The sequence below is a fragment of the Dufourea novaeangliae genome, unplaced genomic scaffold (assembly GCF_001272555.1).
Source record: "Dufourea novaeangliae isolate 0120121106 unplaced genomic scaffold, ASM127255v1 scaffold124, whole genome shotgun sequence".
Lineage (NCBI taxonomy): Eukaryota > Metazoa > Arthropoda > Insecta > Hymenoptera > Halictidae > Dufourea > Dufourea novaeangliae.
The window spans coordinates 4,553,654-4,567,583 of NW_015374010.1; the positions used below are offsets into that span (position 1 = coordinate 4,553,654).

The 13,930-nt window shown below is 34.9% G+C and overlaps 1 protein-coding gene across 1 annotated transcript in view; it reads left to right on the forward strand.

Annotated features, from left to right (window-relative positions):
* LOC107188483 (collagen alpha-5(IV) chain-like) overlaps positions 1-13,930 on the forward strand; it is an 85,162-nt gene that overhangs the window by 26,115 nt on the left and 45,117 nt on the right. The window contains 1 exon segment of the mRNA XM_015576775.1: positions 12,888-13,073. Coding sequence (XP_015432261.1) covers positions 12,888-13,073 — 186 coding nt within the window.

Below are 13,930 nucleotides of genomic sequence, written 5' to 3' on the forward strand. Positions count from 1 at the left end.
TGACGTCCAGAAATATTTCGAGACTCTGCGTTATCCGATCGAGAGCTTTTTGTCATTTTAACGGTAGAACTACCAGCGTTCTATATGCAGGGTATAAGAAAAATATTGCAGGTCCCTGAAATGGGACACTCATCGGGCGATTTGAAACAAGTTTTTCTTTAGCAAAAATGTTATTCGAGGCTTTGTTAACGAGATATTAACGAAAAACCCCGACCAATCAGAGCGCGAGTCTGCCGGGCGAGCTCTGATTGGTCGGGGTTTTTCGCCAATCTCCTGATTGTAATTAGAAATTTATTACCATTGAGCTTCCTTATGAAAAGAAGCAGTGGTTAAACCTTCCACCAGAATCTTACACCGTTCAATTATTCAGAGGTTGGTATATTTTTGGAGACACTGTTCGAACGCTATTCTCCACTCAAAATTATTGTTCACCTTTAATCATCCTGATTTTAATTAGAAATTTACCACGGTAGAATTTTCTTAAGAAATGAAATACATGGTATATACTTAAATTTTCCACCAGAATCTTCCCCTATTCAATTATCAGGGGGTTTGTATAATTTTCGAAATACTACTGGAACACTATTATTCCAGTAAAATTAATTGTTTACGTTTACTCATCGTGATTGTAGTTAGAATTTTATTACGATTGAGTTTCCTGAAGAATTGAAGTACATAGCACTTAAATTTTCCACTGGAATCATATTATTCCATTTCTAAGGGGTTGATATATTTCTGAAACGCACTGTATATTCATACATACCGACGATCTGCTTACAATTCCGCTTGGCCAGCGTCATCCAGCCGAGCCGAGGACGCTTAATATTACTGCACATTATGCAGATTCCGTAGACTGGCTCCTCTTCGCCCTCTCTTCAGTCCCGGCGATGGCTTTACCCTCGTCCTGCCTCTGTATCTTGCATCCCTGGATTCTGTTACCACCTAGCACGTGTATTCCTAATCTGCAAAAGAGGATGACGTATTTTTATACGAATACCAGAACGATTTCACATCGGTGGGAAACAAATTAGAGGCGAATTGTAATAGTTTAACACTTGTAAAACCGGGTAAATACTTTATTTATAGAGTTTGAGTACATAGTACTAGCTAGAGTTAGTGGAGTTAAGAGGTTTTGCTAGTGTAGCGATAAAATAGTATCGCTTACTGGTAAATACATCAAACCTGGTAAAAAGTATTCAATGAAGTGAGTCAACATAATTACTGCTAACATTATTTTCAGACGTGCTAACCCATTGCACTCAATTGTCCCCCTTGACGAGATAAATATTGTACGTAATAGATAAAGTAATATTAATATTATACGCATACATTCATTTCTCCGGAGAATATTTTCAAACACATTCCTCAACCAAGAATATATTTTCCAAAACGCCTCTCAGAAAATAAGATTTTCCAATAAAAAAGCAAACTTTCTATGATTAATCTTTGCCTTCAATCACTCCTTGAAAATATTCCAACAATTTCACTTAGACTTTACTCGAAGAATAAATCGCCATAATAAAAACGTTAATTGCATTCCACCAAAAATATTGTCACGGTAAAATAGATCATCCAGGACATCATTTACGTTCTTATTATACTGTAAATGATGAATAATCACAGTCCACGTTTGTACGTTTAATTATTCCAGAAAGAAATTACGCGTGAATGGTTCGTCTCGCGACGGTGAATCATAAAGGGCCGCCGACACCGTCAGACGCGTTTAATCATCGATAAAAGTTTTCGTTCGATGCGTGTAACTCATAAATAGGTTAATGCTCGGCGAACACTGCTGAGAAAGTTCGGATGATTTCGGCACACCGTTGATATACCTTGCCTTCGCGCCGAATTGGACCGGTCCGGGCGATCTGTGCCCAGAAACTGGTTGCATAAACCTACAGGGTATATACGACGTCTCGCGCGAAGTGTCACAATTAATCGTGCATATGATCGCATCGTTTTCTTTCTTTTCGTTTAGCCGCGCCTTGAACGAATCTTGCCCAGGCACTTTAAATGTCGCGCATGTTTCGCAATTCGTGATTGGGCCGGGTATGCGTTAATTACTGATAACTAGAGTACGGATTTTTATGCAAAATCAAAGTTTCTAAAGGAATCTATGAAGACAGAAGCAATTGTAGAAATTTATTTTCCCTCTGAAGTATCTTATTGGACTTAGAATAAAATACAAAACTCGTTGGATCTGATGAAAGTTTCGTTTTTTATTGTATTTCACAGAGCCCTATAAATGCATAAAAGCTATAATGCATAAAATCCGCAGTCTACTGATAACGCAGCTGTTGGATCCACAAAGATTTTAATTTTCTTGTTTTCTATACTGTCTGTAACTATCTAGGACAGAACTGGTTGGAACACCTTGTATGGAATACCCTGCACTTTATGGAAATTTTGAAATTTATACCTTTTTACTTGATGAAATGAAACGTTATTTGACGAGCCGTGATAAAAAGGGGTTATGGTGTGAAAAAATCGATTTTAACTTCTTCGGGTTTTTTCATAGGCAACAGTAGTATGCTCTTTGCGTAATTATTATTGACTTCACAATTTACAATTAAAATCATGCATTAATAATGAAAGTAGAAAACCGTTTTCGCACGTTAGCCTCTTTTCACCAGAGTATGTTACATATTGTTTCTGGAGTATAGAGAATATAGAGTAATTTCCATGAGATTATTACGATAACTATTTATTCATTTCATACGTGCCATTTTTAGTCTTGATCTTCTGTCTAATAGCAACAGTGGAGAACAATATAATTCACAAAGACCATGTAAATAACAATTTAGTCTCTTCTAGTATTTCTCACATTTTTTTTAAGAAGAGATTATAAATTCTAGTAGTTAAAACAGCTCTCACACCATAACTGGGAGTTAGACACTATAATTATCTTAAAGAAATTAGAAAATTGTTGTAAGGGAAAATAGCATGGAACACCTTAGATGGGATACTCTGTACTTTATGAAAACTTCAAAATTTGTACCTTTTTACTTAATGAAGGAATGGAACGGGACGTTTTGCTAGATCTTTTATAGAATCTAGACCCCTTTCCATGAGATTATTATGATAACTATCTTTTCATTTCCCGAATGATTATACCCAGGCAGTTGAAACGTCGCACACGTTTCGGAATCCGCCATTGCAGCGGCTTTAAGTAATTACTGATAACTGAGATGTCGTTTCGTCACTCCAATAAAGTTTTTAACGTTCTCTGTCTCGAATATATGCATTCATAATCAATTATTTCAAGAAAAATCTTCTAAAGTTTATTCTCTCTTGTTTGAATAAAAAAAATATATATTTATAAAGATTATTTAGTGCAATATTGAAGGAACATATCAGTGTTCTGGAATAACAATGACACAACTGGAAGAAAATAATTTTTCAGAAGATAACAAAATAGTTTTATTTGGTCATACTTGTAATTAAATAATGAGAAAAAAATGTTTGATGAGGGGAACAAAGTAATTGTTTTGGTTACTTTTAAGTTGTATTAGTCACAAAGGTATTTCTCATTCCAGTGACATATATTACCCAAAGTTTTCAAATTTTACACTTGTATCATTGTTCTTTCGAAATAGCGATATATATATATATGAGCGAGTTAATAACCCTTTTACTACGGGTACATATTTATGAAACTGGCCGGTCAATTGCAAAAAATGGGTGAGGAAATGATACTAATGAATATAATAAGTAGGAATATAAACAAGCAAATATTTGTTTTATAGAAAAAATATCAATATAATGAGGTAGGAAGACAAAGCTTTATTTCTCTTCGTTTTTAGTTCTTTTTAATTCTTCGTCTACTGACGTCAGCCGTAGTTAAAAAGTTCAAAGGTGTCATAAATTGTATGTGAAAATATTACTGGGTAATACTCTGATTATTATCGATGTAACAGAGTGAAGTTCTGTGAGTTGGACATATCGTAAAGATATATGCTTTTTGCAGAAACGTTTTTTCTAATTGCAGTGGAGCAAATGATTTATAGGGAATTGCAATGTTCGGTGGAATGTTGCATCAGAATTATAAAATTATTTATTCAGAATGAAGGAACTAAATAAAAAGTTTCACGAATACCAGATTGTATCAACAAGGATAAAAAATTAAACGTCTAGCGAGAGGAAAGTCTGTACCGAATTAATGGCGGTCCTAAAAACTTCGGTCCAAAGAAACTTTATGTACGAACGTCATATCATTCCTTACTCATAAACCTTCTCAATTTGAATTAAAAACAGTCTGAGTTCGTATAAAAAAGTAGTCCTTACTAATAAATAAACTACGCATTATTTTAAAGACCAATTTACAAAATTGGAATCTACACAGATACCTACTTCTTCTATTAGGAAGTTTTTGTTATTAAAACAGAATAAAGACTCTAATAATTACTTTTCTCAATAAACATATAAAACGTAACAATAAATAAATGATCGAGTTATTTGTTTTAAACAAATTAGTGATCTGAATCGTAGACAGTTAGGATACTAATCATTATATCACAGTTTAGAACCAAAAGGTACACCAAAATAGCGTCACACACACGCGTCGAATACAATAATTTCTGGCAAATGGTTTCATCGTCTCTCGGATTTCCTGCTTACATCGTAAAGGGTTCCTGTATAAGCCGACCGTGTGCTGGCTGAATATTTAGCAGGCACGTTACGTCGAACTTTTAGACCCGGACAATTTTATGTAATCGGAGCCATTTCCAGTGCTGCTCCTTTTTTCCCGACGCACCAGAGTCATGTTAAGGTTTTAGAATCAAACTTCAGGAGGATCGACTAGAATTCCTGAATTCCGGCAATTCGCGGTTAGAAGAATAATCTGTCTGAATAATCTTTCTGAAATAATCCTTCGTGCAATGACAATGTTTTTATACATAATTGTGAATCTGTAGGTTTTCATTCTGAAGGTTTTAATTGTGAAGGTTTTCATTCTGAAGGTTTTCATTTTGAAGGTTTCGTGTGATGAGTGTTTAATGATTGAGTAATTAATATTCTGTTAAATATATCATTTTCGCTAACACAAAAGTTCATTTGTTTATTATTATTACTTGAAGTACATCCATTGCCCTTCACGATAAAGAAAAATATCGTAGAGTCATCATACAATCGGAAAAGTCTTGCACGATTCTAAATAGAACATGAAGCTAATGTATATATAGTTTTCCATAAAAATAACTTCGAAAGCCAGAAAACAATAATTCCACAACAACAATAATAATAACTACTAAATGTAAAATAATACAAAAAAAGTCATATGCCGTAAGAAAATCTGAAAAATGGTTTCAAGAAAGAACATTCGTAACTACGTCCAAGACACTTTGCTCTAAAAAGCGGTAAAAATATTTCAAGAAATAAATAGGTCATCCAGGATTCCAAGTAACGTATGTCGAAACTAATTTATCAAACCTTTTCACCCACAAACACATTGCAATGGAACCTTCCATAAGGCATCGATTGCACCATAAACAGTGACGCACAGGTTAGTCGTCGAACCGCGCGAAAATTACAAGTATCGAGTTCATTCCATTACCAGGTAACAGCATCGTGCGGGGTACGTCCACCGTGGAATTGAACCCTGTAACGCCTCGAGCACGATAACAGCAATATCGCATTCGCCGGTGAACGCGAGCGCGCGTGTTACCTGCGTGTGCAGAACATGTTTAACAATACTTTAATTCCGCGTCGCCGACACAGCCATTGTTGGTGCACCTTTATCGAACAAACATGATCGGGATTTTGCGGCATTGGAGGGAGATTGTTCTTCGATGCTGTAGCGGAACGGGGGAAAATTAAAACTGTGCATTCAACCCGCGCAATTTGCTCGGCAGTCTTTTTGATTCTTTTCCGATCAACAAAGGAATTTACCTGATACAATAATTGAGTCCCCTTTTTTGAAGTGGCGTACAACGTTTAACTAAACAGTTCGATGAATGGATTAGTAGAAGAATAAATTACTACAGTTACGGAAGTAGCATATTTTACATAATAATCAGTTTCGAATATTTCATTAATAATTTCAGTGTTATTTTCATATTGAAATAATGATTATTGGGTTCAGACTAAAATAGAAAAATCATAGGATCCGATGAAAGTTTTGTCTTCTATTGTATTTCACAGAGCCTTATGGGCTATAAATACAGAAAATCTGCAATCTGGTGATTAATATGTTACAGTAACTTGAGGTATTCATTAATATTCAGTGATTTTGGTGGATCACATACGACTCACGGTGAGACATAAAAAGAACTCGTCGTAGTTTGGCTTCCAAAGGTTCTGCTCCTTGATCCAGGAAGAAAAAACTGTTTACAAGGTTTTACAGTAAATTTGACATCATAGGTCCAGGAACCTCGGCGGCAGCGTAAATATTTGGAGTCGTGGGTCTCGTAAACGTCCGCCATTCGGCGAAAACGGATGGCACATGCTGGAGCCCGCTCTTCACGATTAGGTTTACAAGATCACTTCAGAAGTTGTGGAGCATGTGAAATTGTGCGTTGAAGATTCCACAGTATACCTTTACACGTGATATTTCTAGGACCATGAGTACCTACTATACACAGGTTTATGATACTAAATGCCGGAAAAAGTTGCCCTCTCCATTAATGGTAAATTCGAAGGAAATTTTGATTATTAGGTTGTTGCAGATAAAATGCACATGAAACGATTTTTATTAGTTAAATTATGATTATTTGCGGTCCATCATAAAATGTATGTTTGTATAATTATTATTAAAACCTAAGTTCTTCGAAGTAAATTAAAAAATTTTGAATTAGTTTTTAGAAAAACATTACTAATTGCACTCTTTTTTTACAATATGTTGTTTTGTTAACAAATAATGTGTACAGAAACCATAAATAGTGGACAAATTTTCCCACCATCTGGTTTAATTTATATTAAATACTTTTAAGTAGTTTTATTTGTAAAACAAATAGTGCCTCGTTAAAAGTACAGACCTATCTTTAACTTAACGTGCAAATGGTGACTACTGTTAATAATTTTCATTCACAAAAGTGCAACCGAAGGTAACAATCGAAAGTGACATTTCATGTCCAACAACCTAATAATACATATTACTTATCATTCTAACAGTTCTGTATCTAGGATTCTGTTATTCCCATATCGTATAGGTAGTTATAAGTGTTCAATCTGAGCTTAAAAGTGAAATTTTTTAGATAGAAATTACCTTATGGTCCATACCGGGTGATTCATGTTCTACAGAATTCATATTTGATAAAAATAGTTTCTGCCAGGGATAGTGTAAATATTCTAATTACAACAACAACAGAGATTCGTTATTCCTTTCATTCACAGCGAGATCTGTGTTTAAACAGTGTTTCCAGTGAAGCAGATACATATTCATACCGCATACATTTGTCGACAAGGACAGTCTTCTTAGCTTAAGTGGTGCACATCGTTCACGATGTAGATTGCCAGTCATAACGCGTAACATGGTATTCCGTCGTCTCGTTTAACACATCCTTTAGCATTGATCGAATATGCGAGTGAAATGCGTTTGCTATCCGCCGCAACCCGCAAATGCTACACCCACACAATGGTACTTTAATTGATTCCTAAACTGTTTATTTTTAGCGTTTCAAAGCAGAAAATCTTCTCTTGTGCGTCTTGCTAATCAAAATTCAACTAGACATAGGGTAAATATCCCAATTACAGTCAATGCCCCAATACTGCAACTTTATTTAGTTTACATAATAAATGCGTAACGTACAAAAAATTGTGTTCAAAAAATTGTATTATCAAATTGGGAATCTGATTTACATAATAACAAGGAAATACATGTACTTAAGGATGAAAAATGAAAGTGCAATTTGTGACTCAAAAACGCGACTACGTGAGTAGAAAGTGATTGCAAAATCACACTAAAGAAGTAGCTGTAATTTTACTATTTAACCTATGTCTATTGTACAAAATGAATTATTAAAGTATATTAAAATTACATTAACTTTTCGAGGTGACAGTTAATGGCACCCTTGCAACAGAAGTGACACAACTCAAAAACTTTAGCATCTAAAAAAAACAGAAAAAATTATCACAAATTTCTCATTCCGAACAGTAAACATGACGTAATTGCTGTCTGTTAACCAACTTATGAAGCTAAAAAAATGAACACATTTAATGATTGATCGAACAGTGTTTCTGAAACTTCGTCACAGTAATAACTCGAAAAACACATGTCAATTTTGTAGCAACAGTGCGATATGTGTGAAATTCAGGGATACGACATTACGCTCTCTCTATAAACACATCCCTCGGATCCACTAGGTATATTTGCGGACAGATGTATGTTAAATTTCGTTGGATGACAGGTCGTTTCAATCATAGCGACAGTGCAAGCCAGGAGGTGCGCAAACAATGCGTTCCAGTGCGGAATATCTGAAGTATTATCTGTCTCGATCCATTTTTCAAGCACTCATATTCTCTCTCTTATCCGCTCTGCAGCATGCAAGAGTGGTCCACAGAAGAAAGCCATATTTGGCTGTAAATTCGACTGGGAGGTACGAAAAGACAGCCTGCATCTCATAATTTCGAGAAGTAGTGGGGATATTACGGTTCTCTGACAGAATGGCGGAACGTGTTTATGAAGAACCCATATTGAAAATAAGAATCATGTTTACAACGCATATTTATTAACTCTATATTACTTATTTAACACGTTCAGCGCTGTGTCGGTCACCGGTATTACAATAAATTAACTTTCGACGATAAACTTTCTGCTCGGGTCGTGTCGAGCATCAGTGACTCACGCCATAAAATATAAAAAAAGGCATTGAAAAATAAAAATAATACAGTATTATAATTAATTATATAATTTTTTACGTTTACTTGTATTATCACTTATATTAGTTGTATTACACTTCGTGAACAGAAAAGTTAACAATAACAATTCAGCGTTCAGCATGTTAAACAAGTGTTAAACACAGTTAATATTCAATCCATCAATTTTATTCTTACCTCCTGTACAGGAAATTGAAATTTCTAACGCCATATTTTCTCTAATGATCTTCCACGAATTCGAAATTTTGAGAAAACTGAATAAAAGAATCTCGAATCCTTAGGTCAATAGAATCTACCAATTACCATAGAAAATACCAAATTACAGTATACTCGATGTTCCAAATGTTCACAGAGTTTCCTACATCCGCACTTGCATAAAATTTTACATCTTCTCGACGTCATTTTGCCACGTACGGTCTTTCAGTGGAAAAGAAGATTGGAGATCTTCGGGGTCGCCAACTTTTATCGTTTTTGTGAGGCTCGAAAGCTGTTTCTTTGGGGTGTTCGAATTTCGAGCCGATGATTTTCGCGACATATAATTCGCGACAGATCGTCCTATCGCGTAATCGCGACATTATGTCACGCGGACGAACACGATTCCAGCTCCAAGCTTGCACGTTACGTCACTACGACGGCTGAGAACGGGCGCTCGCTGAGAGACCTTTACATATTTGGAAGATCGTTCGCCGGTCGAGGTCAACATGCAAAAATGAAAATCAGCCGCGATAAGACCGGAGAAAATAGTCTGCAATGATGAATCCATATGCAGACATCGGCTTTTCACGTGAATTACTGTTTTTTGAAGTATTTTAAAAAGTAACTCGTTGACAGTAAATCCATTTTGGAATTAAATATTCAAATTAGTACAAAAGTCAGTGGTTTGAGTAACTACTTCGTGTAATATTAGCAGAAGGTTATTATAATTTGAAGATCTAAAATTTTTGATATTATGGAAAAGGTAAAGACAAATTTTTGAACGAAAACTGAACGAATAACGAAAGTCAATAATTATATCACTTATTTTTATGCTTGTGTTTCTTATTTTTTATAACGTATCTGATAAAAATTGTTTTTCTCCGTAATTCAATAAATAATATTACCTTGTGATTTTGTAACATACATTTTGTTATTGCATCGTATGTAAGCACCAAAAATATTCAAAATTGAAGTCTGACATATTTTGTGTTTATTGTATTGTACTAAAGATATGCTCATTTATTGGAGTAGTTTTATATTCGAAAGATAAAGATACGTTATTATTTTTCTAATTTCACTATGTTGTTCGTGAAGATATAACGAATTAACATGTTCCTGAAATTTTTACGAGGACAATTTTTACAAAATAACATATATATTGTTAGGTGTATGAATGCGTAATCCACTATTCCTTATTAAGCCTATATATTTTTTAAACCTTTAATCGGGTAAACTAGGGTAATATGTTGAATAGTAGTAACGAATGTTATTTATAGTCCATAGGGCTCTGTAAAATGCAATAAAAGATTAAACATTCGGTTTCAGTATATGCAACCAATTTTCTTTTACAATCGCATATTTACCACGGTTCTATGTTAAATTAAATCGATTTCGAAGATTATTGGGGGCGATTAATCCAGGGTTCGGTGCATCCTGTGCCGCACAGACGTTTCGTAAAATTCCAAAGTGACGAGGATACCTTGACACGCGATTGGAAACAAGGTGACTTGTCACAACCAATCACGTGGGAGGCATTAAACTGATGCATTAATGCAAGACTGACCTTGATTCTACATAATCCTCGATCGTGGGCGAATGCAGAAGCGCGGTTTCGCTTTTTCTATTGTTACATGAATCCCTGTCATGAAAATGTTGAACCGTTCGGCTCGGATTACCAGGCCCACGTTTAAAAACGAACGAACGGAGGAATCGTTCGGTAAACATTTAATTCGCGAACACAATCGGGCATCGCTGAAATATATAGTTGCGCGGTGCTACCTCGAACGATTCCACGGAACGCCGAAACCCAGCAGTGACGGTAATAAAGTAGACGAAAAAAAAACGAAGATTTCGATGTTGTTTCGCGATGATGTAACTGCTTTCTCTCGAATATTTTTAGTCACTCCGTATGACTCGCGCGGTGAGTTCATTGAAGATGAAATTAAGGAACGATGAAGATGAAATCATAACAATTTCTCTGAACGTATTCTGTACAATGTATTGTAAAAATAATAATAATAATCATGAAAAAATGATTAAAATAATCTGAAGTCTCTCGCTTTAACATTATACAATACTACATTATTTATCATGAAAATCTTACGTTTATTTATTATTTACTACAAGTTATATTTAAAGAAAAATTTCCCCAACACCCGATAGTATAGCGCGCTAGGGGGTGATGCCTCGAGCAGGATCGTTTCGACGTGCCGGTAAGGTTAACGCCCCAAATCTCTATATTCGACTCACAATAAACAGCGGAGCACCTGAATAACCAACGTGAATAACCGACGAAACATAAACGGTTCTTCTTCTACTTTTTTAATACGAGAAATGTTTTGCAACGTGTTCGAATCACGTGTGGCAAAAAGACCGAGCGAAAGGATGAACGACGAAGAAAGAACTGGCGTGTGTACGTACACATTGTTAGACGGGGCTTCCTCGAAAAAGCTGGACTCTGGTCGTTCCTCGAGTCTTCGTTGACACAAGCAGAACGACTTTCATCCCGCGGAGCGAATGCTGGGAACCACGGTGCTCATTCTACCTACACTTTCACATTATTCAAATAGACAACGTCCTTCGGGATGCAATGGCGTAACCCATTCCTAATTAACACACCCTCCTTCGCGGAACTTAAGCTGGAATTGGACGTAATTTTATTCGAATAATACATAGTGACAACCTCGAGTGTCTAGGGGCGTAATTTTGACCTTTAAATGGTTAAGGAAATTAAATAATTGTTTGTCGAGCGTTTACTCATTCAAGAAGTAATATTATTTTATTATCAAAATTAGAATTCTCACGTTTAAGGAATTGAAAGTTACAAAGTACTTTTCTTTTTGGTTCGTTATTGTCTGAACTTAAAATAGCGCAATATTCTTCTCTTTGTAACCTAAACTTTAGGTTACCCCTGAATATTTCGCTCATTTCCTCTGGGACCATATTCTGAGAAAATAGAAACGCATTTTTTTTAGGGAAGCAACTTTTTTCTTCATTCGTTAGGTAGGGTCGTATCAGCTAATAAAAAAAGTAATACTACATTGCTCGAAACAATTAGAGGATCACATGCTACAGCTGCTGTGTCCCATCAATGGCATCAATAAGTCCTGTAAAGGTTTTTTATAAAAATAAACATAGGTATTAATACCCTACGAAAAGATGTCAATTCAACAAAGTATAGTATTTATTTCATTTCGTTCACTTGGTTAACGCATCAAAACTTTCCACAGTAGCGATCCTGTAATTATTTGAGTAGTGTATGTGGACGTCGAGCTTGCAATACGATTTATTGACATATCCAGTCCTATGGAATCAAGATCTTTACAGATATAGTCTGTCGTCCATTTCAGCCTTGTCCGAAATTCATAATTTATATTTATATTCCTGTAACACTGAATTATTTTTTAAAAATCGTTTCTATTAAATTTCAACCAATCAAAAGTTTAATTGCTACAGTGTCGATTTTGAAATGTGTGATTTATTATACATAAGGTTTTCTATATTCAGGTGATAATGATGAATAATTTTCGTATATCTCTAACGAGCAGAATCCGATATCTGGTCAGTTCGTAAAATGGCTGACCTCTTCTTCCATTGGCTGGTGATATTAGCCAAAATCCGAATGTGAAGAGTATATTAAGCATATGCTTTATCTTTCTAACTTTGGCTACCCAATTCTAGTAATGGCGAGGCACAATTAGCCAATATAAAAAGTCACTGGTGCGAATAATATAATTTTGATATATTTTCAAAAACATTGGACGAATACATTTAACTTCGATAATCGAAATTTTATAACGATTTCTATACGATTTTTCATCACGAATCTATAAAAATCAACGAACATTCTTTAATCTGTGATATCTTTTCGTCTCTTTCAGATCTGCAAGGATTCACAGAAATGCGATTGTACGGGCATAAAAGGTGTTCCTGGCTTTACCGGAATCCCTGGACCACAGGGACCGGAAGGTCTGCCGGGTGACATCGGCCCAGATGGTCCAGACGGTCCAAAGGGTGAGAAAGGAGCTGGTGGCGAGTATGGCGGCACCGGAGAAAAGGGTTACAGGGTAAGTGAGCAATTTCATCCAAGAATAGCCACTTAAAATTTTATTCTTAAATTTTTACCGTAAATTGAAATCTGTCTTCCTACCATTCAGTGGTGTGCAACGTTTTTCTTTTGATATATTATGCGTACAAATGAGTAATTTGTTGTTGTAATCAAATTTTGGTAATTATTGATCACTTTGTGTCATCCTTGAGATCGATGAAAAGGGTATAGCATATTTAACGACAATGGCGATTATTAGTAAAGGAATATTGATTTTTGATCTTCTTGGAAAAAAATACATAGTGAATTTTGGTAAAGAATAAAGAGTTACTCATTGGTGTAGCTAATATAATTTCAAAGTATTAATTGCTTTAACAACCGTTAGATTCAATGATAGAGGTCTGTGAATTATTAAATTCAACGGAATCTTTACATTTTTGCTATTTCTCTGTGGAAATATTTGGAAGTTATATTGAAAAAGTTATTTCTTATATATTTATTACTAATTTGAATGTTTTATGAGGTCATAGACTAGAAACGTTAACTGAGAAAATTAAGACAAACAGTTTTTCTCTTATCTATAACTTTTTGTACATTTTATCACGATTGTTTCTAGTTTTGTAGAGTATCCTTACTATTCTCGTGAATTTATTTCAAATTTTATTCCAATTGAATGTTTTTAAATCAATAATTAATGAAAGACACAAAGCTTTGATTCAAACATGTAATATTGCATTCATTCGTTTTTCGAAAACAAATACTAAAAGTTATCGTTTATTGTTCCTTTGATACCTAGTTGAGTTTCAATAATTCGCACACCTCTGTGTATAAAACAGAACGTGGATTAATTTTATGATTGTTCGAAACCGTACATAT